Source organism: Saccopteryx leptura, chromosome 6 (genome assembly GCF_036850995.1).
Source record: "Saccopteryx leptura isolate mSacLep1 chromosome 6, mSacLep1_pri_phased_curated, whole genome shotgun sequence".
Classification (NCBI taxonomy): domain Eukaryota; kingdom Metazoa; phylum Chordata; class Mammalia; order Chiroptera; family Emballonuridae; genus Saccopteryx; species Saccopteryx leptura.
Genome location: NC_089508.1, coordinates 78,287,059 through 78,314,868, shown reverse-complemented (window position 1 = coordinate 78,314,868; position 27,810 = coordinate 78,287,059). Strand labels below are relative to the sequence as shown.

The 27,810-nt window shown below is 48.5% G+C and overlaps 1 protein-coding gene across 1 annotated transcript; it reads right to left on the bottom strand.

Annotated features, from left to right (window-relative positions):
* Nucleotides 1-260: 260 nt before the first annotated feature.
* Nucleotides 261-27,810, bottom strand: PLA2G4D (phospholipase A2 group IVD). The gene is made up of 20 exons (XM_066341527.1): nucleotides 27,675-27,810; nucleotides 22,241-22,313; nucleotides 21,910-22,046; nucleotides 20,391-20,519; nucleotides 19,714-19,754; nucleotides 19,287-19,329; nucleotides 18,066-18,150; nucleotides 17,630-17,766; nucleotides 16,708-16,818; nucleotides 16,540-16,577; nucleotides 16,222-16,357; nucleotides 15,749-15,885; nucleotides 13,657-13,879; nucleotides 4,584-4,701; nucleotides 4,037-4,174; nucleotides 3,673-3,780; nucleotides 3,343-3,534; nucleotides 2,898-3,064; nucleotides 2,099-2,285; nucleotides 261-988 (listed from the first exon to the last, which is right to left on the bottom strand). The coding sequence occupies exons 1-20, from the start codon at nucleotides 27,717-27,719 to the stop codon at nucleotides 762-764; spliced, it is 2,472 nt and encodes an 823-aa protein (XP_066197624.1). The 5' UTR covers nucleotides 27,720-27,810; the 3' UTR covers nucleotides 261-761.

Sequence of the window (27,810 nt, the reverse complement as noted above, 5' to 3'; positions counted from 1 at the left end):
TTCAAAAAATATCATCAACAAAGTATACAGACAACCCACAGATGGAGAAAAACTGTGAATCATACACTAGATCAGGGATTTCTATGTAGAATATATAAAGAATTCTTACAACTTAACAATAACAAGATAATACTCCAATTAAAATGGGCAAAAGATTTGAATAGACATTTCCCTACAGAAGATATATGAAAGGCATATAAGTATGTGAAAATTTATTTATCTATTTATTTATTTATTTATTTATTTTTAGGTGAGAAGAGGAGAAACAGTGAGACAGACTCCTGCATGCACCCCGTCTGGGGCCAATGCTTGGGTCCCAAACTATTTTTAGCACTTGCGGTGATGCACTCAGACCAACCAAGCTATCCTCAGTGCCTGGGGCCACGCTTGAACCAATTGATCCACTGGCTGCAGGAGAGGAAGAGAGAGGGGAAGGATGGGGAGAAGCAGATAATCACTTCTCCTGTGTGCCCTGACCGGGAATCGAACCCGGGATGTTCATACACCGGGCCAATACTCTATCCACGGAGCCACTGGCCAGGGCTATAAAAAGATTAATAACATCCTTAGTCATTACAGAAATTCATAGGACTACTACTTCATACCCACTAAGATAATTATAATAAAAAAGACAGACCATAACAAGTATGGCAAAGATGTGGAGAAATAGAACCCTTCTACAATGGTGACATGAATATAAAACAATGCAGCTTCTTTGGAAACCAGTCTGGCCCTCAGGGTGCTGGGGCCCCTGAGGAGCTTCAAGACTGTGCCCCTGGAAGCCTGGCCCCTGGGGCCTGGTGCTTCAGAACCATCCTCAAGGCCTGCAGGATGACACCCTGGCTGTTCTGAACATTGTAATCACTGAGTTGCAGTAGGCGATCAAAGTCTTCCTCCTTGTAGGTCATGTTGAACAGGGAGTAGGGTGAGGTGGCTTCAGTGAGATCCACCTGGCCGGCCAGTAGCTCTGTAGGGCTGCGCTGGACACCTGCTCAGGGATGAGAGAGAGTTAGGAGCAGCACCCAGAGGCCTTGCAGCTGGGCAAAACTAAGTCTCAGAGCTGGGCACAGGGGTGGCTGCTCCCAACTGAAGGGCTCCTTGGTTCTCTATGTCCTTTGCCCAGAAATACAAACATGGATAGCAGGATACTATTTTGAGATATGAAGAGCTTGCTGCTCCCCACATTTTCTTGTAGCAAACACTTCTTCCATTATTCAGATAAGCTCGTATGTCTATATCACCTTCAGGGGTAAACTGGAAACAGCCAGAACAGAGTCAATTAGGTTAGTAAACGGATTCTCACTAATGATGGAAACTAGAAGCAGAAAACCAAAGGGCATTTGCTTTGCAAGAACCCGCCTTTGCTGAGAGAAAAAGACAATTGTGAGATGTGTGTTGAGCATGTTAAGAGTAAGGCTGGAAGGTTTAAAATTATGGTGCAAAGTAGAAAACCAGGAATAATGCACAAAGGCAGAAATTTGGTTTTCCCACCAAAATGAGAGAAATGTCTGAACAGTTGGCTTGAAAGGAATGTGATAAAGGTTTAGATAAGGGTCACCAATAGAGGCCCAGCTCACTGAGAAAGGACCCCAGCCTGGGCTAGGATAGGATAATAGAGGCCAAGTGAAACGGCAGGTAGGTTTAGGGGACTCTGGGAGAGTGGGAACCGGGGCCTATCTCTCCTGCTTGTCTAGCCTGGAGAGCTTTTATGAAGTCCTCCAACAACTTGGTGCCTGAGCAGCTGGCTGCAGTCAGCAACACCACAGGTGCCTCTGGATGCAGGGATTCTTTGAACTCCACGCCACAAAGCAGGAGAGCTGAGGGGCCCAGGTATAGCTAGGAGAGTTTGGTTGGGGGGGACAAGGAACTTGGGGTCATGACAAAGAGGACAGCAGCACAGTGACTGCAAACAGAGGGCCCCTGAAGGGATGCAGGCATCTATACAGACACCAGGGAACTGCCATGCCCAAAACTGGATGGAACTAACCTCAAGACTCTCCTCCACCTCTGTTGGCCATGGGGTCTTTGGGGAGGGCCTAAGGCAGTGTGTCTGAGAGGCCAAGCTGCCAGCCTTTTATGGAGGGAGGGGCTGTCTCACCTGGGGCTGAATGGTCCTTGAAGGAAGCATTGACCAACGGGAAGTGCAGCAGGAGAGGAGCTTCGGGGCAGGCGGGGTCTGAGAAGAGGTAGCACTCCTTGGGCTGGCATTGGTCCTGTGGGCTGAGCTCCACGTGGGGGAATGGCAGCCCCTGGCCTTGACAGTACACCTCAGTCTGCTGCAGCGTCTGGTTGGGGAGAGGACCCCAGAGAGAACCAGCTGCTTCCCGGTCATCCCAGGTTGGCCCTCTAGCAGATGCCAGGATGGCCCCAGCCCAAACTGACTGCTCAGTGTCAAGACAGCCTGGTTCTTGCTTATGATCCAGTTAAGCTCAGAGGGAGGCAAAGGATGCAGGTAGTCTGCAAGGCTATTTGGTTAAAATCTTCAGGTGCAGTACGCCCCCGCCCCCATTTAGGATTGCTGTTATTGGGTTACGCAGTCCCAGAACCTGGAGGGCTTCAGCAGGGGAACCACTCCTGTATCAGGACCCTACCCCCGCCTTCCCGGAATCCCCAGTGAGGCTCTCGTGGGATGGACATGGACAGGCCAGGGTCTCCCCTAGCTCCGACAACTGTTCCCCTTGGGGCAGGCATGGCAGACTTTGTTCCTGTCCACCTGTCCTGTTAACCTGGGGCCCTAGCATCTCCACAGCCCTTCCCAGCCAAGGACCCTGCAGGAGCTGGTGGGTCAGAACCCTGTCACTCCTCCCTCCCCATGGGGACACAGGTGGCCCGGGCTAGTGGCCCAGCGCCCTGCTGCTCGCCCCTGGAGCTCAGCCTGACCAAGCAACCAGGAGCACCTCAAAAGGCGAGGATAGGGAGTAATCGAAGGAGAGTATGAGGTCCAGCCTGCGGCCTGGCCGGAACATAGAGGCAGAGCTGGTGTTGAGGAAGTAGCCGGCATCCACCAGGCAGAGGTGGGGCTCCTGTGGGGTCAGCTGGCCAGGGGTGGAGTCTAGACGGCTGTCTGATGGGGGAGGCAGAGGTAGTCAGGGGCAGCGACTCTGCCACAAATCATTCACTCGCAATGCACCCACCCTCATATTGCATTTGATTCCACGTCCCCTTCTTACCTCTGGTATCACTCCTTGAATGCACATGACACCTGCCCTTCCCAAGTCCTCCAGGCCACATACCCCAGAATTGGATGCTATGACCCAAAGGCCTCTGCCAGTCCCAGCCATGGCCCATCTCCACCCATGGGTCTAACCTTGTTGCCTAAGGATGTATAGCAGTAGCCTCTACCTGCCCAGACAAAGAAATCTTTCTGATCACGGTAGTCCCGGTGCAGCTGGAGGCCCTGGAGGAAGTTGGAGCTGCGCTGGAAGAGCGGCCTGTCTGTCAGGAAGCCCTTAAACGCCTGGGCCAGCGCTGTTCCGGGCTGCAGCCACAAGGCCTCCTGCCATGAGGAGGTCCTCAGGGAAGCAGGGCGGTCCTCTGGGCCCAGAGAAACAGATATTGGTCCAGTGAGGAGCCTAGAGATGCCTGGCCTGCCCCCTCTGACAGCCTCCCACTCCCAGCATCTGGAAGGGAAGCAGCCTCATCCCAGGCTCCCCTTGCTCCTCCCTTTCCTACCCAGGTTCCTGATTTTGTCCTTGATTTGCTGCTTCCAGGCATCACTAGAGCTGGTGAGGTCATACCAGGCGTCCAGCAAGTTTAGGGAGAAAACATTGCTCCAGATACCTGAAGGCCAAACCCTCGTGAAAAGTCAGTCTCTAGCCTCAGTGCCCCGCCCCCCATGGCTTAGAAGCCAGGGGCCCCCACCCCTGGGTGTAGGTGGGAAACGGGAGGGTGAGCAGGCATCCTCTGAAACGCCTCTTCCCCCCAGTCCAGTGCCTGCCCCCACCCGGGGCTCTGCCAGACCTGGGGGCAGGAGTCACGTCCAGTCAAGGAGGCCTAGCACGGGCCTGGCCAAGGCCTTCAAAGTGGCCGCCCTCACCTTCCAGGAAGCAAATCCGGGACTCAGGGAGCCTCCTCATCAGCTGCCCCATGAAGAACTTGGAGCCGAAGAGCTCAGAAGGGACATAGGCCCCATACTTCAGGAATCCAACCTCATAGGGAGAGAACTCGACCCACTCTAAGGGGCAGGAGGGAGAAGAGAAAATGAGGGAAGAGTGGGGGGGGGGGCAGCTCTGACAGGAGCCAAAGAATCTACCCCCAGCTGGCCTCCTCCTTTCTGCCTGCTGACTCCTAGGCTGACCACTTTCCCCACCGAGCCCCTTGACCATATTCTCACCACCACCATCACCACCACCACCAACCCACCCCCAGGACAGAAATTCCACTGTCTGGTTCATCAGCTCACCAGAACCACCACCTTCCAGAAAGCCGCGGCCATCTATGCAGGCGTTTCCTGTTTGAATTCTCTGGGGACCCACAGGGTACAGAGTTGATATGCATGTGTACATGTTTGCATGTGTACGTCCGTGTGTGCACATATGTGTATATATGTTGGAAGGTGGGGTGGACAGGACTGAGGATCGTACCCTTGAAGTCTAGAGTCTCCAGACTGTTCTCTTTGACATTGAGGCTCAAGTAGAGGGGCAGAGGGTTTTGGCCGCGCTCCAGTGCAGCTCTCTGTCCTGACAGCTTCTGTTCCATCACCTAGGGTGGGGGCATGAAGGCCTAAATGAGGTTAAGAGCACCCTAGAGGCAGTAACTCCATCAGGACAGGGGTGGGGTGGGACACAGGCTGGGGGTAGTTTGGGTGGATGTACACCTTCTGTTATGATTCCTGCCCCAATGTTTTGCCCAGCCCTACATACAGGGTCACCATGTGGGGCTAGCAGGTTGTGCACCTGAATCTCCCAAGAGTGCCATTCACAAGGACCACAGCACAGTATCAACAATGACACCCCCTCTGCATCCTGTGGTCCTAGTGGCCCCATGTTTATGGGATGAAGGGTGGACACAGACACAAAGGGGCATATATACCTGTGTACATGTATTGCTTCCTAGAAAGAACCCTGGAATCCTCTTTTAGGTTGGAAGTTGAACTGACAGGAAGAGGAGGAGGGAAATTGATGAGATGGATTGGAGATGGCCTGAGTTAAGGCAGTGGCAGTGAGGTTGGAGAAGTGTTTTAGAGGTAGAATCAATACCACTTGAGCCTGACCAGGTGGCGCAGTTGATAGAGCATCGGACTGGGACATGGAGGACCCAGGTTTGAAACCCCAAGGTCACCAGCTTGAGCACGGGTTCACCTGGTTTGAGCAAGGCTCACCAGCTTGGACCCAAGGTTGCTGGCTTGAGCAAGAGGTCACTTAGTCTGCTGTAGTCCCACAGTCAAGGCACATATGAGAAAGCAATCAATGAGCAACTAAGTGCCGCAACAAAGAATTGATGCTTCTCATCTCTCTTCCTATCTTTCTGTCCCTATCTGTCCCTCTCTCTGTCTCTGTCACACACACACACACAAAATACCACTTGGCCTGGTTGGATGTGGGGGCCTGGCCTGTCACGGCTTCAGGTGCAGGGTGAAACTCCTGACACATCTTTTCAAATGTAGAAGGCCACACGGATTTTACAATCATAATTAGTTTAGAGTTAGAGTGTGGTAGTGGTTAGAACAATGACAGGAAACTCCTGGTACAGACTAGGGTAGATGGGGGGCAAATAGAAGATACTCTCTTAGAGTAGTCAAGAAAATGCATCTTGCCTGACCTGTGGTGGCACAGTGGGATAAAGCGTTGACCTGGAACACTGAGGTCACCGGTTCAAAACCTTGGGCTTGCCTGGTCAAGGCACATATGGGAGTTGATGCTTCCTGCTCCTCCCCCTTCTCTCTCTCTCTGTCTCTCTCTCTCTCACTCCTCTCTCTCTAAAAAATAAATAAAAAAATAAATAAAAAGAAAAAAGAAAATGCATCTTACTTGATGTCATGGACTTTTGCCCAAAGAGACAGTGAGGAGCTCATCTACAAGGAAGTTCAGACCCTAATATATTTTCTAGGTAATTGTTTAAGAGTGAGGAAAATAATACTGGTTCTTTTAAGCTGGAAATTTTGTCCCATAACTATGTTTCTTTTTCTTTTTTTTTTTTTTTTTTTTTTTGTATTTTTCTGAAGCTGGAAACAGGGAGAGACAGTCAGACAGACTCCCGCATGCACCCAACCGGGATCCACCCAGCACGCCCACCAGGGGCGACGCTCTGCCCACCAGGGGGCGATGCTCTGCCCCTCCGGGGCGTCACTCTGCCGTGACCAGAGCCACTCTAGCGCCTGGGGCAGAGGCCAAGGAGCCATCCCCAGCGCCCGGGCCATTTTTGCTCCAATGGAGCCTTGGCCGCGGGAGGGGAAGAGAGAGACAGAGAGGAAGGAGGGGGTGGGGGTGGAGAAGCAAATGGGCGCTTCTCCTATGTGCCCTGGCCGGGAATCGAACCCGGGTCCCCCGCACGCCAGGCCGACGCTCTACCGCTGAGCCAACCGGCCAGGGCACTATGTTTCTTAATATAAGCAGGAATTATATATTGAATATGTAATCTATCTGTATTAGCTGCTGTGCTCATTTAAAAGTCAGCTAAAATACAGTACAGCAATTTTACCTCAATGCTAAATAAATAAATAATAAAGGGAGAAGGAGAAAGGACTCCCCCTTTAGTGCACACTGTAAGCTCTGCCCGGGGGTGCGCTGCCCCTTCTCGGTTCACCTCAACGCAGTTCAAGTTCTAGCCCCTCCCAAATGCTTTCCTGACATCCTTGCCTCCCCTTCTGTGCCCCCACCCCTTGTCTACTCTTGCCTCCTGTTTATAATATCCTCTTCAGTCACACTCTAGGCTCTGTCTTTGATAGCAAGGACTGTGGCTTGCCTTTTGGGAGTTCCAGGGCCACAGAAAGGTCTCATTCCTTCCTGGACCAGAGAGGAAGACAGGGTACATCTCAAGCATCAACAAGGTTAATGGTGGTGGTTGCCTGGAGCCCCACTTTGGGAGGAGTCCTTTGCCACAAGCCCTGGGCTGTTTCTGACAGAGCAGTGCATGTGCCATGAATGTGCCATCCCTCTCTCAGGTTTTCTGAGCTGGACGGCACCTTCCTCAGCAGCTAGACCTAGGGGCTTCCCAAGCTGCCGTGTCAGCCCTTATTCTCAGATTTACTTAGAGAGTCTGTCAAATATACAGATTACTGGGTCGATTCTGAGAATGAGCAGAAGCCACTGAGGAATTTGCTTTTTTCAAACCTCCCCCAGCATCCCTGGCTGGTTGGCTCAGTGGTGGAGCATTGACCTGGCATGTAGAAATCCGGGATTTGATTCCTGGTCAGGGCGCACAGGAGAAGTGACCATCTGCTTCTCCTCCCCTCCCCTTTCCTTTCCCCTTCTCTCTCTCTCTCTCTCTTCTTCTCCCGCAGCCATGGCTTGATTGACTCAAGCACACTGGTCCCAGGCACTGAGGTTGGCTGGTGGAGCCTCCACTGCAGGCACTAAAAATAGTGTGGTTGTGAGAGGCCCCAAATGGGCAGAGCATCGGCCCCAGAAGGTATCTGCTGGGTGGATCCCAGTCAGGCACATGCGGGAGTCTATCTCTGTATCTCACCTACTCTCACTTAAAAATAATTAAACAAACAAATAAATTAATAAAAATAATAAAATCTCCCTGGTGGTTCTGAGGATGAGCCAGGTGTGTGTCTCAGGACTCGAGCCCAGCCTGTCCAGTGAGGAGTCCCTTCTCACCCTGGCAAAGCTTCAACACTCTGGTGAAACTTCCTCTTCCCATCAGCCCTCTGTCACTAGATGAGAGCAGTCATGTATCACCCACAGTCATCTTCTCCCTCACTTCCTCAGTGACACCCAATATGACTTGAGTTATGGAGATTCCACAGGAAAATCTCCCCAAATGGCTTAAGCTGTGCGTACTGACAATTTGTCATATACGCAAGTCCGTCCTGTAGATGTGAATGTGTCTAGGTGTTGATTCATACCTGCAATTTTTACTCTCAAAGTCAAAAGAAGTTAGGAATCCTGTTTGCCTGGTTGTGACACATACGATGAGGGGAAATGCGTTCTTTTACTACAGATGCATGATGTCTGCCCTGGGGAAGGTTTGAGACAGGAGCAGCACGCCCTCCACCACCTGAAACTGGCTTCTTTTCCCATTACCAGCTCCTGGGTAAGTTGCCGCAGGCCACTGGATCTCTAGCCCCCTGGTTCCCAAAGTGAGGATCCCTAACCCAGCATGACACCACTCAGACGACTCAGGGCTCCCTCCTGAAGTGAGGGAGCTGGGTGCAGCATTGGTGACATGTTGACGTGGTTGGTACAGGATGGGACTAATGAGTATGTAAGACTTTTCGTCCAAAGTTAAAAAAAATCCGTAAGACCTTAACTCAGCAAAAGATAAGAGAAAACTGAATTTCCTCTTGAACGATGAGCAGCTTCTAAACTTTAGTGCTCGGCAGCAAAAGGCTAAATAAAGAAAGAGTGTCAGATAGTTTGAGAAGCTCTTATTATAACTAGTGTATTTTACAAGGTTTTTTTTATTTTAACAAAAACAAGCAATATTATAGAAGTATGTGAACTAATAAAGTTGTTCTGAATAAAATTCAAGGTATGATATTTCTCTGATAATGCTTAATACTAATGAAATTGTAATTTGTTGTGAATGGAGTTATAATTTCTGGCATTTAAAAATGGCTTTTAGTACTGTAGATTAGTATAGTATGAAGGTACTTATTTTCATCTAAAGACTTAAATTTGAAATCAACACTAAATTTGTCTGAATAAGTAATTATTTTAAAAAGCATACAATAAATGTTAGCTTTAAGAGAGAAAGCATAATAACTAAGAAAAAAAATATTTGAAACCTTTCCTGTTGAGACACTTAAAAGCCATATGGGTACTCATTTTAAAGAATACATTATAGTTTAATAATACCACAAGAATTTTTATTCTTGTGAACAGGAAAAAACTAATTAAGTTTGTCTTTTAAAAAATGACTATAATAAATCATATACATAAAACTGTGCATTGAGTCATTACTGGAGGATCAAATGTTAATTAAATTAAAGTCTTTATCAAACTGCATTTTCTAGCACCTTGTAAAGAGAACTCCTAACAATCTTCTCCTATTCTACAGTAACTAATTGGTGCCACCAGGCAGAAAAGTCAGATAATAAAACAAACATCCTCAAAACTGAATATGAACTTAAACAGTAGACATAAAGAATACATAGAATGTGTTAATAAAATAAAAATATTTTAGGTAATTAGAATTGGTTTTATAAATTCAATGTCATTTCAATGAAAATCCCAATAGCATTTTATCGTAAAATTTGACTAGCTGATTCTATTATGTATGTAGAAAAGCAAAGAGCCGAAAATAGCCAAGATCATTCTGAGAAGAACCAAAGTGGCAGGTGGGGATAAATTTGCCCTGTCAAGTACCAAGATTTATTCCAAAGGTGGAGTGACTAAGCCAGTGCGATACTGGCACAGGGATAGAGAACCGGTCCCATCAGAATGGAATGAGGAGCTCAGGAGGTGGCCTGTGAATGTATGAAAGCTGCCAAGTCAGAAGTAGCAAACCAGTGGAGAAAAAAGCAGTAAGTGATATTGGGAAAGTTTGCTATCTCTATGTGAAAAAATAAAGCTGGGATCCTAGTCACGTAATACCTGAAGAGAAACTCTGGGAAGACTAAAGTCCTAATTGTAAAAAACGAATCTTTACATCTTTTATAAGAATATATAGGAAGATAGTGCACCTGAAACCTGTATAATTTTGTCAACCAGTGTCACCCCAATAAATTCAATTAAATAAGCCAAAAAAAGAGAACATATACAAAGATATATGTCTCTTTGGGGAAAGATATGATACATTGGATATTGCTAAAATTATGCATTAAAATCTATTAGAACTGATAAAGGATTAATATCCAGAATATATAAAGAATTCCAACAAAATAATATAAAAAGAGGAATTAAATAGAAAAATGTAAAAGAATTTGAGTAGGTAATCTATGACAAATATACTTGAAAATATGATCAATCTCACTAAAAACCAAAGAAATGAGAAATTTCATTTAAATTTATTATAATAAAATTTCATTTCACACCCATAAAATAAACAAAATTTTTAAAATGTGAAGTGTGCCTGACCAGGCGGTGGTGCAGTGGATAGAGCATCAGACTGGGATGCCAAGGACTCAGGTTCAAGACCCCGAGGTCGCCGCTTGAGCGTGGCTCATCTGGTTTGAGCAAAGCTCACCAGCTTGGACCCAAGGTCGCTGGCTCGAGCAAGGGGTTACTCAGTCTGCTGAAGGCCCGTGGTCAAGGCACATATGAGAAAGCAATCAATGAACAACTAAGGTGTCACAATGCACAACGAAAAACTAATGATTGATGCTTCTCATCTCTCTATTCCTGTTTGTCTGTCCCTGTCTATCCCTCTCTCTGACTCTCTCTCTGTCTCTGTAAAAAAAAAATTAAATAAATAAATAAAATAAATAAATAAATAAAAATGTGAAGTGCACATACAGAAAAGAAACCATGATACACTGGTGGTAGGAATGTAAATTAACACAACTCTTTGGAGGACGAGGTTGCAATAGCTAAGAAAGTTGAAGGGACATGTACCCGGTGGGCTAACAACTGCACTACTGAGCTTAATACGTAACTTTAAAGTGTAGAGAATCTCTAACATGTGCACTGGAAGACCTATACAAAACCATTTGAACCATTTGTGTAAATAATATATTTTTCTTAAGGGTATGTATTTTAAATAAAAGTATACATAGTAAAGGTATATATAATAAAGGTACATATTGATATATAAATTATGTTATGTAATTATATATTATATAATGCAATAAAGTCTACAGATTGCAGATATGCATGTGATCACAAACCTAAATTCAGAATGGTGGTTACCTCTGGGGATGGGAGGAAAATGGGATAGGGGAGGGGTCCACTGGGGACTTTAACTATTTCTGTTACATTTCATTTTTTAGGCTAGCTGGTGAGATCATGAATATGCATTTTCTTTTCTTTTTTTGAGAAAGACAGAGAGAAACAGAGACAGGAAGGGAAAAACACAGGAAGGGAGAGAAATGAGAAGCATCAACTCATAGTTGCATCACTTTAGTTGTTCATTGATTGCTTCTCATACATGCCTTGATTGGGGGCTCAAGCTGAGCCAGTGACCCCTTTGCTCAAGGCAGTGACTTTGGGCTTCAAGTCAGTGACCTTTGGGCTCAAGCCAGTGACTTTGGGATCATTTTTGATGATTCCACGCTCAAGCTGGTGAGCCTGTGCTCAAGCCAGCAACCTCGGAGTTTCAAACTTGGGACCTCAGCATCCCAGGTTAACACTCTATCTACTGCACAACTACCAGTCAGGCACTTTGTTCATTTTCTTAGGTCTGAAGATTATTGTAACAAATACTTAATATAAATATTTTTAGCCTAAGCGGTAGTGCAGTGGATAGAGCATTGACCTGGGATGCTGAAGACCCAGGTTCAAAACCCCAAGGTTGCTGGCTTGAGTGCAGGCTCACCAGCTTGAGCATGAGGTTGCTGGCTTGAGCATGGGATCATAGACAGGACCCTATGGTTGCTGGGTTAAGCCCAAAGGTTGCTGGCTTGAAAGTCAAGGTCTGTGACTTAAGCCCAAGGTCTCTGGCTTGATCAAGTGGTCACTGGCTCAGCTGGAGCCCCCCAGTCAAGGCACATATGAGAATGCAATCAATGAACAACTAAGGAGCCGCAACGAAGAGTTGATGCTTCTCATCTCTCTCTCCCTTCCTGTCTGTCCCTGTTTGTCCCTGTGTCTCTCTCTCTCCTCCACTAAATAATAATAATATGAATATGAATATTTTAAAGTAATAATTTTAATAAAAAATAAGAATGGATGGTTATTTCCAAGAAGCATTGTGCTTGATAGCAAGAATAAAATTTTCGCCCTGGCTGGTTTACTCAGTGGTAGAGCGTTGACCCAGCATGTGGAAGTCCCAGGTTCAATTTCCAGCCAGGGCACACAAGAGGAAATTGTGTGCTTCTCCATCTGCTTCTCCATCTCTCCCCTTCTCTTTTCTCTCTGTCTCTCTCTTCCCCTCCCACAGCCAAGGCTCCATTGGAGCAAAGTTGGCCCTGGCGCTGAGGACGGCTCCATGGCCTCCGCCTCAGGTGCTAGCATCATCCCCTGGTTGGCATGCCGGGTGGATCCCAGTCGAGTGCATGCAGGAATCTGTCTTTCTGCCTTTCTGCTTCTCACTGTAGAAAAATACAAAAAAAAAGAAGGAAAGAAAAGACTCTTTCCTCTGCTAATATATTTGATAGTCTACTTTTTGCTATGCATGTTAAATATACCTTTTGTGTTTTAGTTGTTTCAAATGTTTTAAAAGAAACTTTGTTCAAATAATTCTATGTGGTAAAAACAATAGTGTGAAAGAAATCAGATTTTAATAATTGTACCAGTTAATATAAGGTTTCTAGGTAATATACTAAGCTTTCCTTAAAGAAGCTATATATAAAAAATTTATACATTAAGTTTGTTTTACTGGTGTTAGGATAATAATTAAGAAATATAGTAGCTACTTGGAAATGCTGAGGTCGCCGGTTCGAAACCCTGGGCTAGCCTGGTCAAGGCACATATGGGAGTTGATGCTTCCTGCTCCTCCCCCCTTCTCTCTCTCTCGGTCTTTCTCTCCTCTCTCTCTCTGTCTCTCTCCCTCTCTCTCTCCTTTCCAAAATAAAAATAAATAAATAAATAAATAAATAAATAAATAAAAACTCAAAAAAAATTTTAGAAAAAAAAAAAAGAAATATAGTAGCTAAAACTAGATGCTTATTCTATGCCAAGGTACACTGAATGCTCACAGAAACCCTGTTAGGGAAGTACCATTCTCATTCTTATTGTACAAATGAGAAAATTGAGGCACAGAAAGGCTAAGCAACTTGCCTAAGGGCACACAGCTAGTAAGAGGCATAAGGAGTAGAACCCAAGGAATCTGTCACCAGAGTCTGTGCTTTTAACACTACCATGAAGATGAAGAGAAAGAATATGTTTCATATTGCAGTATAAGTAAAAGAAAAGCTGTCTGAGCAACCTCACTGATTCAAACACATGTAAAAGCTTTGTCTGCTGAGCTGGCTTTGGTATTGTCTGGTTCCTAGCTCTTGGGAGATCCAGAAATTTCAGTTTTATGGCAATTTAATTGAAAACTAACCTGATTCAAAAAGGCGGCACTTGAACGTAGTGTGAAGTGTCCTATCCTTTTCTATGAATCCCAATTTGCCTTAACTCTTTTGATGCTGTAGCTGTTTCAGTAAAGGTTAGTTCAAACTAATGATGTAGAATGCTTTGACCAAATGAGCTGGTCTACTATGCCTTGTAAAACAGCAGCATAGGGCTTTTAAAAGGTAGTCAATAAAAGTTGCTGAAATTTTGGCTTTAAAAAAAAAAGGCAGCACCCCAAAGTTGGGCACACACTGAAACACAGTGGTTCCCACATTCTACACTAAGGGTCTAGGACTCCTACCCTGCAGATAATGCACATGCGCGTCAGCTAGCTGCATGGCTGCCCCAGCCGGCCCTTGCACTGGGCTCCACCCCGCATGCAGAGGTGCTCTACCTGGCTGTGCAGCATGTATTCTAGCACCAGAGCCCACAGGTCCACAAAGGTTGTAGGGTGCCCCTGCTCCTCTCTCAGCTCCAGCTCCCGGTGGTAGTTTGCCAGGCGCTCTGGGGAGAAGGCTTCCAGCTTGTTCTTGGCCAGGTGCTTCTGGGCATATCTGATGGGTTCCTCGAGGTCCCTCTGCGACCACTCAGGGTCCCCATATAATTGGGCCATTGTCCTGGGAAAACAAAAGGACGGTACAATAACATGCTGAGGCCCAGCTTGGGTCCTGCAGCTCCTCCTGTCCACCTGTGGCTTCTCCCAATGTGCTGCTCTTGCCAAAGCACCACCTATCTGGAAAATGTCTCAGGGCTTTCTCTCCTTTTAATTCAGCGCTGCCCAATATAAATATAATGTGAACCACACATCCAGAAATTTTCTAGTAACCATACTTTAAAAAAGTAAAAAGAAAAGAAAGAAAGAAAAAGAAAAGAAAGAAAAAAAAAGAGGAAAAAAAAGTAAAAAGAAACCTGGCCTGTGGTGGCACAGTGGATAGAGCGTCAACCTGGAATGCTGAGGTCACTGTTTCGAAACCCGAGGCGTGCCCGGTCAAGGCACAAATGCTTCCTGCTCCTTCTCTCTCTCTCTCTCTCTCTCTCTCTCTCTCTCTCTCTCTCCTCTCTTAAATGAGTAAACAAAATCTTTTTTAAAAATATTATAAAAAAGTAAAAAAAGATAATTAAAATTTAATTTTAATAATATATTTAATTTAGTTTAATATATCCAAAAATGATCATTTCAACATGTAAGTAATATTAAAAACATTCTTCCAAACAGTCTTCAAAATTCACTGTGTGATTTACACTTATAATACATCTAAATTTGGACTAGGCGCATTTCAAGTGGTCAATAACTAGAGATGCCTAGTAGCTACTGTATTATACAGCACAGCTCCAGACTCTACTGCCGTCTTCATAGGTCTGTCTGGAAGCTCTTTGAGACAGCTTGTCAACAACTGTCACCTAAACTTCTCTGAGGAGATAACTCCTTTTACTCCTTTGAAGCCACTCTTCAGGAAGACTCAAAGGAATGCATCTCTAACAGTAGAAACTATAGGCAAAGGGGGGTGTAGGGAAGCAATTTTGTCTTTAGGTAAAATAGCATCTCTTGACCTCTATTTCCTCATCTATGCTATAGGAACAATAAGAGAAACTACCCTAGAGAATGTTAAGAGTATTAAAGGAGGCCCTGGATGGTTGGCTCAGTGGTAGAGCATCGGCCTGGCATGCAGGAGTCCTGGGTTCAATTCCCGGCCAGGGCACAAAGGAGAAGCACCCATCTGCTTCTCTACCCTCCCCCCTCTCCTTCTTCTCTGTCTCTCTCTTCCCCTCCTGCAGCCAAGGTTCCATTGGAGCAATGTTGGCCTGGGCACTGAGGATGGCTCTGTGGCCTCTGCCTCAGGCGCTAGAATGGCTCTGGTTGCAACAGAGCAACACCCCAGATGGGCAGAGCATTGCCCCCTGGTGAGCGTGCCAGGTGGATCCTGGTCGGGCACATGCGGGTGTCTGTCTGACTGCCTCCCTGTTTCCAACTTCAGAAAAAAAATACAAAAAATAAAATAAAATAAAATAAAATAAAAAAAGTATTAAAGGACGTAATAACAAAGAAAAACAAAGAGCTATCAATTTGGAGCTCCTAAAACACATCAGACATGTTAAGTGTTTTACTTGGGCTGTCCCACTCCAATCCTGTGAAGGATGTACTGTTAGTACCACCATTTTGGAGACGAGTCAACTGAGAATCAGAGAAAATAAGCTGGTCAAGGTAACCCGCCAGTAAGTGGTGTTGCGGAGACTAAAACCCAACTCCTTCTGAATTGGCTGCCTTACACCTCTTCAGTAGCAAAGAGTGGACATCCTATAATGCCTCATTCATGCAGGACCATTGTAAGGTCTACTTCCTCCCTTTTGAGAAAGCCACTTGTCACTCATCAGACCATACTGCTCACACCTACTTGGTTTCCCCATATAGAGAGTCCCTCTGGCATCCATTCCACTCCCCTCTAGGACCTTGTCATCTCTGCTTCTCCAGTCCCCAAGGCTCTTACCAGGTAGCTCCTGAGATGCCACTGAAATAGGTGACACAGTCCAGGAGTCCCAGCTTTTTCAGAGCCAGCAGGTGGCCATAGAGAGAAGTCATGGCCCGGACACCTCCTCCTGTGGCCATGATGCCCACGATGGGGACCTGGACCACACAAAGACACAGGCTGGCTTAACAAAGATAGGGTTAGAGCTGCCCCCTGCCTCCAGAGAAGGGACCTGGTCAGGACCATGGTCAGGGCCTGGTGGGGTCAGAGTTAGAACCAGCACCCACTCCCTCCTCAGGAAGTGACTCCTCTCAGACCTGCACAGAGCTCCAAAGGGAGTGAGAAGCATACCCATGCCCCAGATCTCTTCCTACATGCTCACTTCCCAGTCTCTGTGGACTGGGGTGTCTGAAGAGGGCACAGTAATCGGGTACTCCCTTAAGGTCAGTCTAAGGTATCTGCACCATCAGCCCCTACCCCCGATCCCCACAAACCTCATCTTCCTGTAGGTCTCTGTCCAACTGCAAGGCCTTCCTCAGGGCCTTGGCCACCACCTGTTTTCTCCTGCTCAGAAAAGCTTTCTCCTCCGCACACAGATCGAAGCCCAGGCGCACGGCCAGCTCCTTAGGACTGGGGTGGCAGAGGGTCCAAGGATGAGGGGGTACTGGCAGAGCTCAGCCACTGGTTGGCCAAGCCCACAGTACCTGCCAAATAACCTCTCTGCTCCCAACCCCGAGGGCCGCTCTGTCCACAGCAATCCCCTGCCCCATCACCACCCCTCACTGTCCCTGACAGATATCCATGTCCCTTACCAGCCCGCAGCCTTGAGCTGTAGCCTCACTCCTGGAGTCTGAATTCAAAGCAAGAGATCTTATTCAGAATGTCCTAGACTTTGAGAGAAATGTTGAGTATCCTCTGGGGTCCTTGGGCTCCCCATCTTTCTTCCCATTGGCATTTCCCACCCAGGTGAGGCTACTTACATCTGTAGCTGGAATGTCAATGGTCATCTCCTTCCCCATAGTCAAGGACTTGAGAGGCACAGTGATGTGCCCATCTGAGTTAACTGTATTCCAGCTATTGCTTTTGGAGCTCTGGAGGGAAATATTCATTTATTCATTCATTCATTCACTCAACAGATTCTTACCGAGTATCTAAACAGTGATCCAGACAGATACAGTTCTTCCTTGATAATACAGAAATAATTACAATATTGATAATTATTAAAATTATAATTACAAAAATAATAGCTAACATTTAGTGTAATAATAGCTAATATTTAGTTATTGTTCTAACTGAACCATGCATGAATTTATAAAGAACTTATAAAGAAATGGGTAATAAACTGATGTTAATAACTGTTGTAAAGGAAATAGCAGTGTGATAAGATAGAGTCACCAGAGGTGGGATATGTGGGGTCTATTTAAGGTGCAGCGGTGAAGGACTGCCCCTCTGAAGAGGTGCCATTTGAGCTGAGATCTAAAAGAGGAGGAGGAGCAGGAGCTGTGGAGGGAGCCAGAGGAGGACAGGGAAAGCTTTGGCACGCTGGAAGAGCAAGAAGAGGCAAGTTATGGCTGGAGCATCATGAATGAGGGGGAACACTGATCAAAGTGAGGCAGCAGAAGTGGGTGGGGGCCGGGCTGGGCAGGGCCTGTGGGCAGTCACCATCGGAGGATCACTGGAGAAGCCATTAAGGGTTCGAACAAAAGACATGATGTAACAGCCCCCCACCCACCCCAAGCCCTTCTGATCCTCCTATCTGCCAAGGGCATGTACCTAACTGGGGGAGGCTAGCAGGGGACTGGTGTTGGCAGGGGACAGGCCAGAGAGGGGCCTGCAGCAACTGGAGCTGGCCCAAAGCTTAGGTTAGCAGGACAGTTCCAGAGTCAAGCCCCAAAGACCCACCCTCAGGCGTCCACTCAGCTCTGCCTCTTGAGCCCCTAAGTAGTGAAAGCAGAAGGCAGAGGCTGTGCCCAGGGCAGATGTCTGTGTGTCCTCATATGACCCTTTCAGCACCAGCTCCAGCTCCAAGTTGTCCTGGTCTAGGGAGAGAGGGGGAAGGTTAACACGTGGGAGACAAGAGCCCCAGCAAGGACCCAGAACACTGGCAGTACTGCCTGGGCATGCTGGAGGCCCCTGGCTGGACCACAGCAGAAAGGCTTCTGGAAAGGGCCCTTCTCAGCCTGCCAGGCCCCCAACCCCATGGGACTCCCGCCTCCTGTGACACACCCGTCTGGTCTGCGGGAAGGAAGAGGCAGCTCTTCCCTGCTGCTCACCTCCTGCCCTGCATGGCTTTCCCAGCCTCCGCCCCTCCACCCCACATTCCAGGCAGAGGTCAGACCTGGTTCTGAGCAGGTCTCACGTGAGACCACGGCTATGTTTCCCGTGCTCTCCAGACGGACGTCCAAGTGTGACAGCTCTCGAGCCTGGGGCAGACCACATCATGGGCAGGGGGCTCTGCTGGGGAATCCGAGGTCCCCTCAACCTCACTCTTTGAGCCCCACTGTCACAAATCCACCACACACAGAACAAGAAGTGGGGTTCAGAGTGGGACTGGATGCAGAAACCCTTCACCAGGGGTTTGCAGATGTGCTGCCACTGCTAAGCCAGATGCCCTGGAACAGCCAGGAGAGCCCCCGCTCCGCCCACCCCCACACTCTCCTAGATTTACCAAACTTCTGGAATCTCTGCAGGACCCCCAGCTCTAGGCACAGTGTTTTCTTCTCTAGGTTTCTCTACAGCCTCAACCTGGAGGATGCATTAATTCTACAACTGCTCCCAAAGAGTATTATATGAACTACGGGTCTACAGGGTAATGGAATGGATCAGAGAAACTCTTAACATGTTAGCTACTAGAGCACCTCCGGACCGTGCTCCTGTCCTGACTTGCCAAACGAGCCTGCTGCATTCTCTCTGCAATGTGTGCCCGCTGGTAGCGGCAGCCGCTCAGATCTTGCTATTGCCCCTCCTGTAGAAGTGCCCAGTCCATCACCATAGCCCTGGTCTCCATCGCCTCAGGTAAGAGGCATCCGCAATAAGGATGATGATTTTAATGTGTGAGCTTGCTGTGTTTTAGGAGAACTCACTCCAACTCTCCACTGTCTCAGGAAAGAGCTGACTGACCGCTGACCCTATCCCAAAGCTCCCAGATTGGAAGCACACCACCCTGGAAACTGCCTCTGGGCCTCAGTGTTAACAACCTGAGCCAGGCCTGGCCTGCATGACTTTCTTGCCAGGGCTTCCTCTCCCAGAACTAAGAACTATGAGTCATCACAGGTGACCAAACATACCAGGAAGCGCTTACAATTCCCCCAACACTCTCTCAGCCACACAGCCTTGGGCCGGAACCTTCTCACGGCAGAGCCTCAGCCACCCCTTTCCTTGTTCCCTCTAGCCCCAGACCCCTGTGAGACCCCTGCCCCTGAGCACATTCCCAGGTGACCACCTAGCTGAGAGGCCAGTGGTGGTCTTACCACAAAGCCCTGTCCTTACTTTGCCCCTTCTGGCCCACCCCACCTCCACCTCCGCTCCCACTCCCAAGCCTGGGGAAGGTAATGGTTACCACAAGGACATTGTTGGTGATGAGGTTTTCTGCGCAGTCTGACCTAGAAAAATCAAACCATCCACAGTCTGGCCTTGCAAAGGCAGAAGCTCCCTGAGCTGACCTGTCCTTTCGAAGCTGAGGCTCCACCCACCTGGGCACTCCCTGGATGGCACTGAGGGTTCTCTAAGTCCTGAGTACTATTCAGGGTGTGGGGAGATGCTTCTGAGGGGTGAAGGTGAGGAGAGAGAGAGAGCAGGGCAGAGGAAACATTGACCTCCTTCTCGGTTCTCCAAAGGGATCCCCACCCTCCAGGCTGACAGAGGTGGGGAGATAAGGGACAGGGACTCTGGGCTGGACAGACCAGTGGGGAGATCTGAGTCAATGACATTTCCCTAAGTAAAGCCTGGGTCTTTAGACACTCCCTGGGCTATGGGAGACTACTCACATTTTTTCCATCAGGAACTCTACATCCAATTCCTCCTGTCCCTAAAATAAAAAATGAGCAAGTCATCAAAAGTTATATAAGTCTTTACAGCTGACACAGTTCTTTTACGTTCACCGTTTCATCATTTCAAGTTTCTGAGGGAGGCATGGTATTATAATTCTTCCCATTTTACAAATGAGTAAGTTGGCAGAGAGCAGGCCTCTGGCAAGACTGAGCCTGGAGAAGAGGAGTACAAGTCAAAGGAGGCTTGAGGATGCTCGGGGCCCGTTTCACCTTTCTCTTGAAGGGGATCCAACCCCAGAACTCTGGCCACCCCCCACCCCCCCAGTCTTCACCTGCTGGAGAAAGAACACAGAGACCTTCGTAACGCAGGCCTTGGCCACATGGGAGGTTAGAGGCAATAAGTAGAAGTGATGAAACCACAAACGTCCAAAGGGTTGATCACACTGAACTGTGTTTTGAGGAACATTAGGAAGCTCTCCACCACCCCAAATTCAAAGGCAGTACAATTTCTTCATTGAGTGATTCAGTCCCTAACAGTTAGGTGTTGCCTTTCCTATTAAAATATAAAGGAGTTTGCATCTTTTTGTAAATGAATTTAACCTGGCCATATCTTAAAAGATGGGAGAAACTGAGCAACTTCCTCAGCCTGGATCCCACTGGGACTCCCCACGCACCTGGGGATGCAAGAAGGTCTTCCGGAGCAGCTTGCCAGGGAGGACTTCTGAGATGTCATAGAGAAACGTGAAGCAGGCATCATCTTCTGTGACTGAATCCTCATCATAGACACTTAGCTCCAGGACATTCTAGGGACCCGAGAACAACTTAGCCCATTATTTACTCATAGCTGTAGCCCACATCTGTTGGGCCCTTACTTGAAAATCATAGCCAGGTGCCTGACTGCTGGTGGTTCAGTGGATAGAGTGTTGATCTGGGACGTTGAGGTCCCAGGTTCAAACCCCTGAGGTTACCGGCTTGAGCATGGGCTCATGAGCTTGAGCACAGGGTCACTGGCTTGAGCACAAGATCATTGAAATGATCCCAAGGGTGCTGGCTTGAGCAAGGAGTCACTGGCTCAGCTGGAGGCCCCCACTCAAGGCACATATGAGAAAGGAATCAGCCTGACCAGGCGGTGCACAGTGGATGGAGCATCAGACTGGGATGCAGAGAACCCAGGTTCGAGACCCCGAGGTCGCCAGCTTGAGCGCGGGCTCATCTGGTTTGAGCAAAAGCCTACCAGCTTGAACCCAAGGTCGCTGGGTCCAACAAGGGGTTGCTTGGTCTGCTGAGGGCCCGTGGTCAAGGCACATATGAGAAAGCAATCAATGAACAACTAAGGTGTTGCAACGCGTAATGAAAAACTAATGATTGATGCTTCTCATCTCTCTCTGTTCCTGTTTGTCTGTCCCTGTCTATCCCTCTCTCTGACTCACTCTCTGTCTCTGTAAAAAATAAATAAATAAATAGTCTACGGCCACACCACCCTGAACGCGCCCGATCTCGTCTGATCTCGGAAGCTAAGCAGGGTCGGGTCTGGTTAGTACTTGGATGGGAAAAAAAATAAAAAAATTTAAATAAATAAATAAAATTTTAAAAAATCTATAAAAAAAGGAATCAATGCACAACTAAAGTGCTGCAACTATGTATTGATGCTTCTCATTTCTCTCCCTTCCTCTCTCTTCCTCAAAAAAAAAAAAAAAAAAAATCAAAACCGGGAAAGATTACAACGCCTCCACACTTTGTACTTCAAAATAAAAATAACAGTAAAATTTACAAGCAATAATTTCCTCTGCTAATTGCTGCCTTTATAAAATAATAAAATTGTCTCAGAAAAACACATAAAAATAACATTCTTTCAAAGAATTCCCCCTCCAATTGCACCCCTGCTTTGCTGGTTTCTTAATACACTGTGTATACCAAGCCCTGTACTAGGAGTGCATTATTTAACTTCACAACAACCCAAATCAGGAGGGGAGTCTTACCATCTCCATTCCATAAATAGGCATAGTGAGAACCAGCCACTTGCTGGAGGTTAGGCCCCCAACAGCTGGGTTCACACATTCGCCCATAGCACATCCGGACTGGAGCACAAAGACACTCACTCCCAGTTTCTTTAATCCCAGGAGGAAAGTGTGTTCCACCCCAAGAATCCTTGCTGAGCAAGGTACAGCCTCAGGTGGGTGGCCTGACCCTTACCTTGACCTGACTCTGGATTAGGAAACTGAAGGTCTCATTCCATACAGGATGACTGGAGTTGGTGATCGTTTTGGTCTTAAACTTTATTCCAGGTGCAGTTGGAAGTTGTAGGACCACATAGGGGTCTGCCTCGCTCACTGACAATGTAAAGAGAGCCATTGTAAGAGAGAATTCCTCACATCCCTCTCCCGGGGCCTTGCCAGATTCCTACCAAGTCTCCGGAGGCCACAGTGGGCAGACCAGACCAGCCAGTCCCGAGGCATCTGTCTGGGCCTTTCCCATAGGACCCACACACCCCAACGGCCTTGAAACCCAGGAGACAGATACTCACACAGGTCAGCCCAGCCCAGGCCCCGTGCCTCCAGGACCCTCACGGTGAGCCGCCAGCAGGCAGAGGCCTCCTCCTGGAGAGAAAGAGCAAAATGAGCCGCACCAATCTGGGCCCAGGATTCCCCTGAGAGGCTTGTGACATTGCCAAGGGCTCTGGAGCCAAGCCACCTCTGTCCTGGGGCGCTGTCCTGGGCTGCAGGAGTAAGGGAGCGGCAGACCCCTGAGGTGGTGTGGAATTTGTGACACTCTCTCCCCTTTGGGGACAGGATTGCACAGTATACTGAGGAAAGCAGGAAACTGAGGACTAAGGAATGGTCACCACACTGGATATGTCAGTGTGGGGTCGGCCACCCCCAGAGCTCCAAGGGAAGGCAGACCTTTGGTAAAGCATGTCACCCTGCTGTCCAGCATGCCCACCATCCTCTGGACAGGAAGTGAACTCCAGGAAAGCTGACACTTGGGCAGCCCAGTGGTTTGTGATAGCCACAGGTGTTCACCCTCTCACAGGTGGAAATTAACCTCCATACCTGCCTGACCAGGTGGTGGCAAAGTGAATAGAGCGCTGACCTGGGATGCTGAGGATTCAGGTTCAAAAGCCCAAGGTTGTCGCCTTGAACATGGTCTCACCAGCTTGAGTGTGAGGTCATAGACATGACCCCAAGGTCTCTGGCTTGAAGCCCAGGGTTGCTGGCTTGAGCAAGGGGTCACTGGCTCAGCTGGAGTCCCCCAGTCAAGGCACATATGAGAAAGCAATCAATGAACAACTAAAGTGATAGAACTATGAGTTGATGCTTCTCATCTCTCTCTCTGCCTGTCTGTCTGTCCCTGCCTTTCTCTCTCTCTCTCACTAAAAAAAAAAAAAAAGAAAAAGAAACTCCACACCTGACTAGGTGGTGGTGCAGTGAATAGAGCATCAGCCTGGGATGCTGAGAACCCAGGATCGAAACCTCAGGGTTGCCAGCTTGAGTGCGGGCTCACCAGCTTGAGCACAGGGTCACTGACTTTTTAGATCATAGACATGACCCCATGGTCGCCGGCTTGAGCAAGGGGTCACTGGCTCAGCTGGAGCCCCCCCCCTCTTCAGGGCACATATGAGAAAGCAATCAAGGCCCTGGCCGGTTGGCTCAGTTGTAGAGCATCAGCCCAGTGTGTGTAAGTCCTGGGTTCGCTTTCCGGTCAGGGCACACAGAAGAAGCGACCATCTGCTTCTCCACTCCTCCTCCTCCTCCTCCTCCTCCTCCTCCTCCTCCTCCTCCTCCTCCTCCTCCTCCTCCTCCTCCTCCTCCTCCTCCTCCTTCTTCTTCTTCTTCTTCTTCTTCTTTCTCTTTCTCTCTCTCTCTCTCTCTCTCTCTCTCTCTCTCTCTCTCTCCATATATATATATATCTTTCTCTTCCTCTCCCACAGCCATGGCTCGAGCAAATTGTCCCTGGGCACTGAGAATGGCTCCATGGCTTCACCTCAGGTGCTGAAATAGCTTAATTGCCAAGCAGCAGAGAAACACCCCAGATGGGCAGAGCATCACCCCATAGAGGGTTTGCTGGGTGTATCCCAGTCAGGGTGCATGTGGGAGTTTGTCTTTCTGCCTCCCTGCTTCCCATTTAATATTAAATAAATAAATAAATAAGAAAGCAATCAGTGAACATCTAAAGTGCCTGCAATGCCAGTGGCCATGACCAGGCAGGTTCACATTGGATTTGGGCGAACTGCAGAGCCAGAGAGGGTTGGGCCATTCTGTTCAATATAGTCTCACAACAGCGGACAAGCACACAGTCAGGGGAAACTGCCTCTCAGGCAAACAAACAGCAAAATGGCCCCTCAGAGTGGTGGGCAGGCAATCTGAGCATCCCCAATCTCCCTGAGCGAAAGCACTCATAGCCTTATATAGGCCATACACATGTGGTGCAGTCATGCAATCACGTACCAATCAGGCAAAGTGCTTGCAGCTGGTAACCCCACGAGCAAGCCTAACACAGATGCCCCACAGTGCCACAACTACGAGTTGATGCTTCTCATCTCTCCCTTCCTGTCTGTCTCTCTCTCTCTCTCATTAAAACAAAACAAACAAACTATATATATATATATGCCTCCAAGAGCATCAGCTGTTACTGTAAGCAGTGGATGAAAGGTCATTGTCTATTAAGATGCTGGTGAGATCATGTCAGCCTAATGAGGAGGAGGAAGAGACTAAATGGGCAGAAGCTGGGAGGGGCAGAGAAGATGAGCAGAAGGTGGCAGGAGGAGAAGCAGAGGCCAGGTAGTGTGTGGCTAAGTCCTGCTGGGGACAGGGCACCGGGGGACTCCTATTACTGAGGTCCTTGGTACTGCTGGGATCCAGGGTTTCTATTCTTCTAGAGGCCTGGCTGTGTAGACTTTTCTGGGCACCCTGAACAAGTTTCTTATAAGCCCCTGTGATCTGAGGCAGACGCAGTACCATGCTTGCAAGGTGGGCATTCGTTGTGGCATGGTTCGGGGACTGTGCGGAGAGGAAACAAGCCGCCTCCTGCCTTGCACCCTCCCAGGACCTGTCCCATTTTGGTGCTTGTGACCAGGAGTCTCTTCTTCCACCAGGAACCGGTCTCTGCTCTACACAGGTGCTCCTCAGTAGGGGCTGACTCGGTGTCCATGGTACATAGCTCTCCACTCCCCGCAGAGAACCTTATAGGACAATAATGGACCACAGCAAAGCCACTGAGTACACATGTCCCCACCCCCACTCTTCTCCACTGGGCCCCTTGACAGAGTGTCCCTGTCATCCCTGTCATTCCGGCAGAGCACATATAATCCCCCAGGGAGGCAGACTCGTTTCTTCCTTCCTGGAGACTAACTCCAGTGACACCAGCAACATTTCAACTTTGCAGGTCTTAAGCCAGAGATTGACATTGGAATTTAACGAGTTTTTAGATACCTGGCTCCATTTCTCCCTGTGCCCCATTTCTATCAACGCATGCCACAGAGAAGGTCCTGGTTGGGACCCTGAGGTCCTGCAGGGGAGTGTGTGTCAATGTCCACTTTAGCATGGAGGGCAGGGGCAGCCCACCCTCTCAGTCCTCGTGGGGCTATGAAGAAGTGCCCCAAATGCTCACTGTCCATCCAGTCACATCGCCCAGTTTGAGCACTATTGCCCGTTTCCCCCTCCAGTCACCAGAATCCCTTAACCTCAGAAAGCCCCCCACTCCCATTTCTCTTCACCTCTAAGACCATCGCTAACACAGAGCACCCAGAGGAGGGGCTCTGACAATATTTATGACTGATCATTACCGGGACAACAGAGCAGAGTGGTCAAGGGCAGGCTTCCAGCCAGCTGTCTGGATCTAAACCCTGGTCCTCCACTTACTTGCTGTGTGACTCTGGACAAGTCACTAAAATTCTCAGTGCCTTTGTTTCCCCATATATTGTGGGATTAATAATAGTATCAACCTCACACAGTGTTCTGAGGCTAAATGTATTAAAGCTTATAAAATGTTTAGCAAAAGAGCAAGCAGTGTCTAGATAATTGCTCTTATTACTATTTATTAAGTGCTTGCTATGTTTTTAGGTGCTGTACTAAGCACATTACATATACGAACTTGATTTATCCTCCCAACAACTTTATAAGATAGTATTCTCATTTCCTCTCATTTTACAGGTAAGAGAATTGAGGCACAGTTTTAACTTGCCCTCAGTCTCTGAATTGTTAGGATTCAAACCCAGATCTTCAAGGCCTGAGCTCGCAACCCCTGTGCTAGTCTACCTTCCCAGGACTTTGCCTCTTTGTAAAGCCATGTAAAATTTCCTCACTGACTTGTGAATATCTAGACACTAGAATTGCATAGATTTGTTTTAGCTAAATATGATTATTGAATTAACATGTTAACTAACAAAATTCTTTTTCTCCTGAGGGCATTGGAACTTCATCTTCGCTTTTGAATGATTGTCTCCTTGAAATACTGGCTTAATTGATGACTGACCCTGGACACTTATAGAGTTCTCCAGCAGGGACCCCTAACCCAACTTCCTGTAAGATCCTGGGATTCCTGTAGGATCCTGGGAGTGCCTCCCTACAGACAGTTCCAGCCACTGTCTCTCCCCTGGCACGGAGACTCCAGGACCTACTCCATCCTCCTACCTGTGGAGAGGACCATGGGGGGTGTGGCCCAAGGGAATCCCCAGACTAAGGTCCAGAGTATCTGGGACCACTGGGTCTTTAGCAGGAAGAGAGAAGTGAGCAGGCTACATTCTTCGCCTGCTGGCACGAGGGAGCCCGGTGCGGCAATGAGGAGGTTGGAGAGGAGTGGAAGCTGCAGCAGTCCTGGGCCCCGCACCTCCTGAATCAGGCTGAGCACAGCAGGAACATCCCAAAGCAAGTTCTAGATGCTCAGCCTGCTCTGCCAGTCAAGCACCTGCTGCCAGAGCAGGCTCCAGTCTTCTGTTCCAGTGGGAAGGAGCCCTGGGTGAGGATGCTGCTAAGGTTTGCCTTGAAGGCTGGGCGTCAGGGGCCTGTTCTGGGAGGCTCAGCCAGCTCTAGGAGCGTCAGCAGGAGACAAGGTGCTTCCCATATGTGAGGGCAAACTCAGGCTCCCGGGTCACTAAGCACTGGGCTTTAGTTTGCCTCTGCGCTGGGCCTAGAGCAGGCAAAGGGTGGGAAGGGAAGGCTGCACAGCCTTCTCCAGGGACATGAGGATGAAAGAGGACACTTCAGAAACCTCCCCAGCTTGGTGTGCTGGGGCTCATGGTCCTGACAGGAAGCAGAGGAAGCCAGAGCTTTCCAGCACCTCCACCACCCTGTTCTTGCAGCTTTGAGTTTCTCCCACACCCCCATCAGGGCATTTCCACTGCTATCCACCTCACAGAGTGCCCTCCAGGTTGACACCGGCTGGGGCAGCAGGTGTTGTCCTGCATTGGACGGGTGCCTCTCTATCTTTCCCAGGGTTCCTTGGTGTGTGACCTGCCCCAGGTGAGCCTTTTCCGGGAGGAACAGCCTGGAATAGCTTGTCTAGACTCAATCAGACCTGGATCTCAAGGCCGAGGCCAGAAGCCTGGTAAGGTTTGCAAATAAGATATATGCCTCAGGATAGTGAGCTTGGCACACTCAGCCGCTTCGTGGCCACCGACTGGGATTCCAGGGGAGACCTGAGGAGCCAGTCGCTCTGGCCTTAGTGCCTGGCAGAGAATGAGAAGTCTGGGCTGAGGGGAAGCACATAGCAAGGTCGGGGTGAACAGTTTGTAAGCTTCCTTGGCCTGCTTGCGGCTTCATCACTCGGGGGCGCAGTAAATAATTGGCAGTGGATGGGGATTTGGGCTGGCAGAGTTTTGAGGCAAACTCGGTAGTTCCTGGGCTTCATTCAGCCAGTTCCACAAAGTCCACTGCCTACAGTGCTGGGCTGTGGGCCCGGTGAGATCTCCTTTCGTGACACGCAGCCACTGTGCTCCTCTAAGGGAAGGAGGGAATGGTTACCTGAGGAGGATGGCCGGATGGTCCCCTGGGTTTCAGTCTCTCCATGTCAACCCTTTCAGCTCCGCGTCAGGCTCAGCTCCTGCCAAGATTCCAGCTCCCTGGCTGTCTGGCAGCAATTACTGCAATGGGATGGAAC

Excerpts from the sequence above, each read along its gene's own strand:
- PLA2G4D (XM_066341527.1), bottom strand. The coding sequence starts at position 27,719 with ATGGAGAGACTGAAACCCAGGGGACCATCCGGCCATCCTCCTCAG. Across the intron at positions 19,330-19,713 it reads GAGTTCCTGATGGAAAAAAT|GTCAGACTGCGCAGAAAACC; the intron begins GTGAGTAGTCTC and ends TGATTTTTCTAG. Across the intron at positions 2,286-2,897 it reads CCCTATCCTCGCCTTTTGAG|ACGCTGCAGCAGACTGAGGT; the intron begins GTGCTCCTGGTT and ends CTCCCCAACCAG.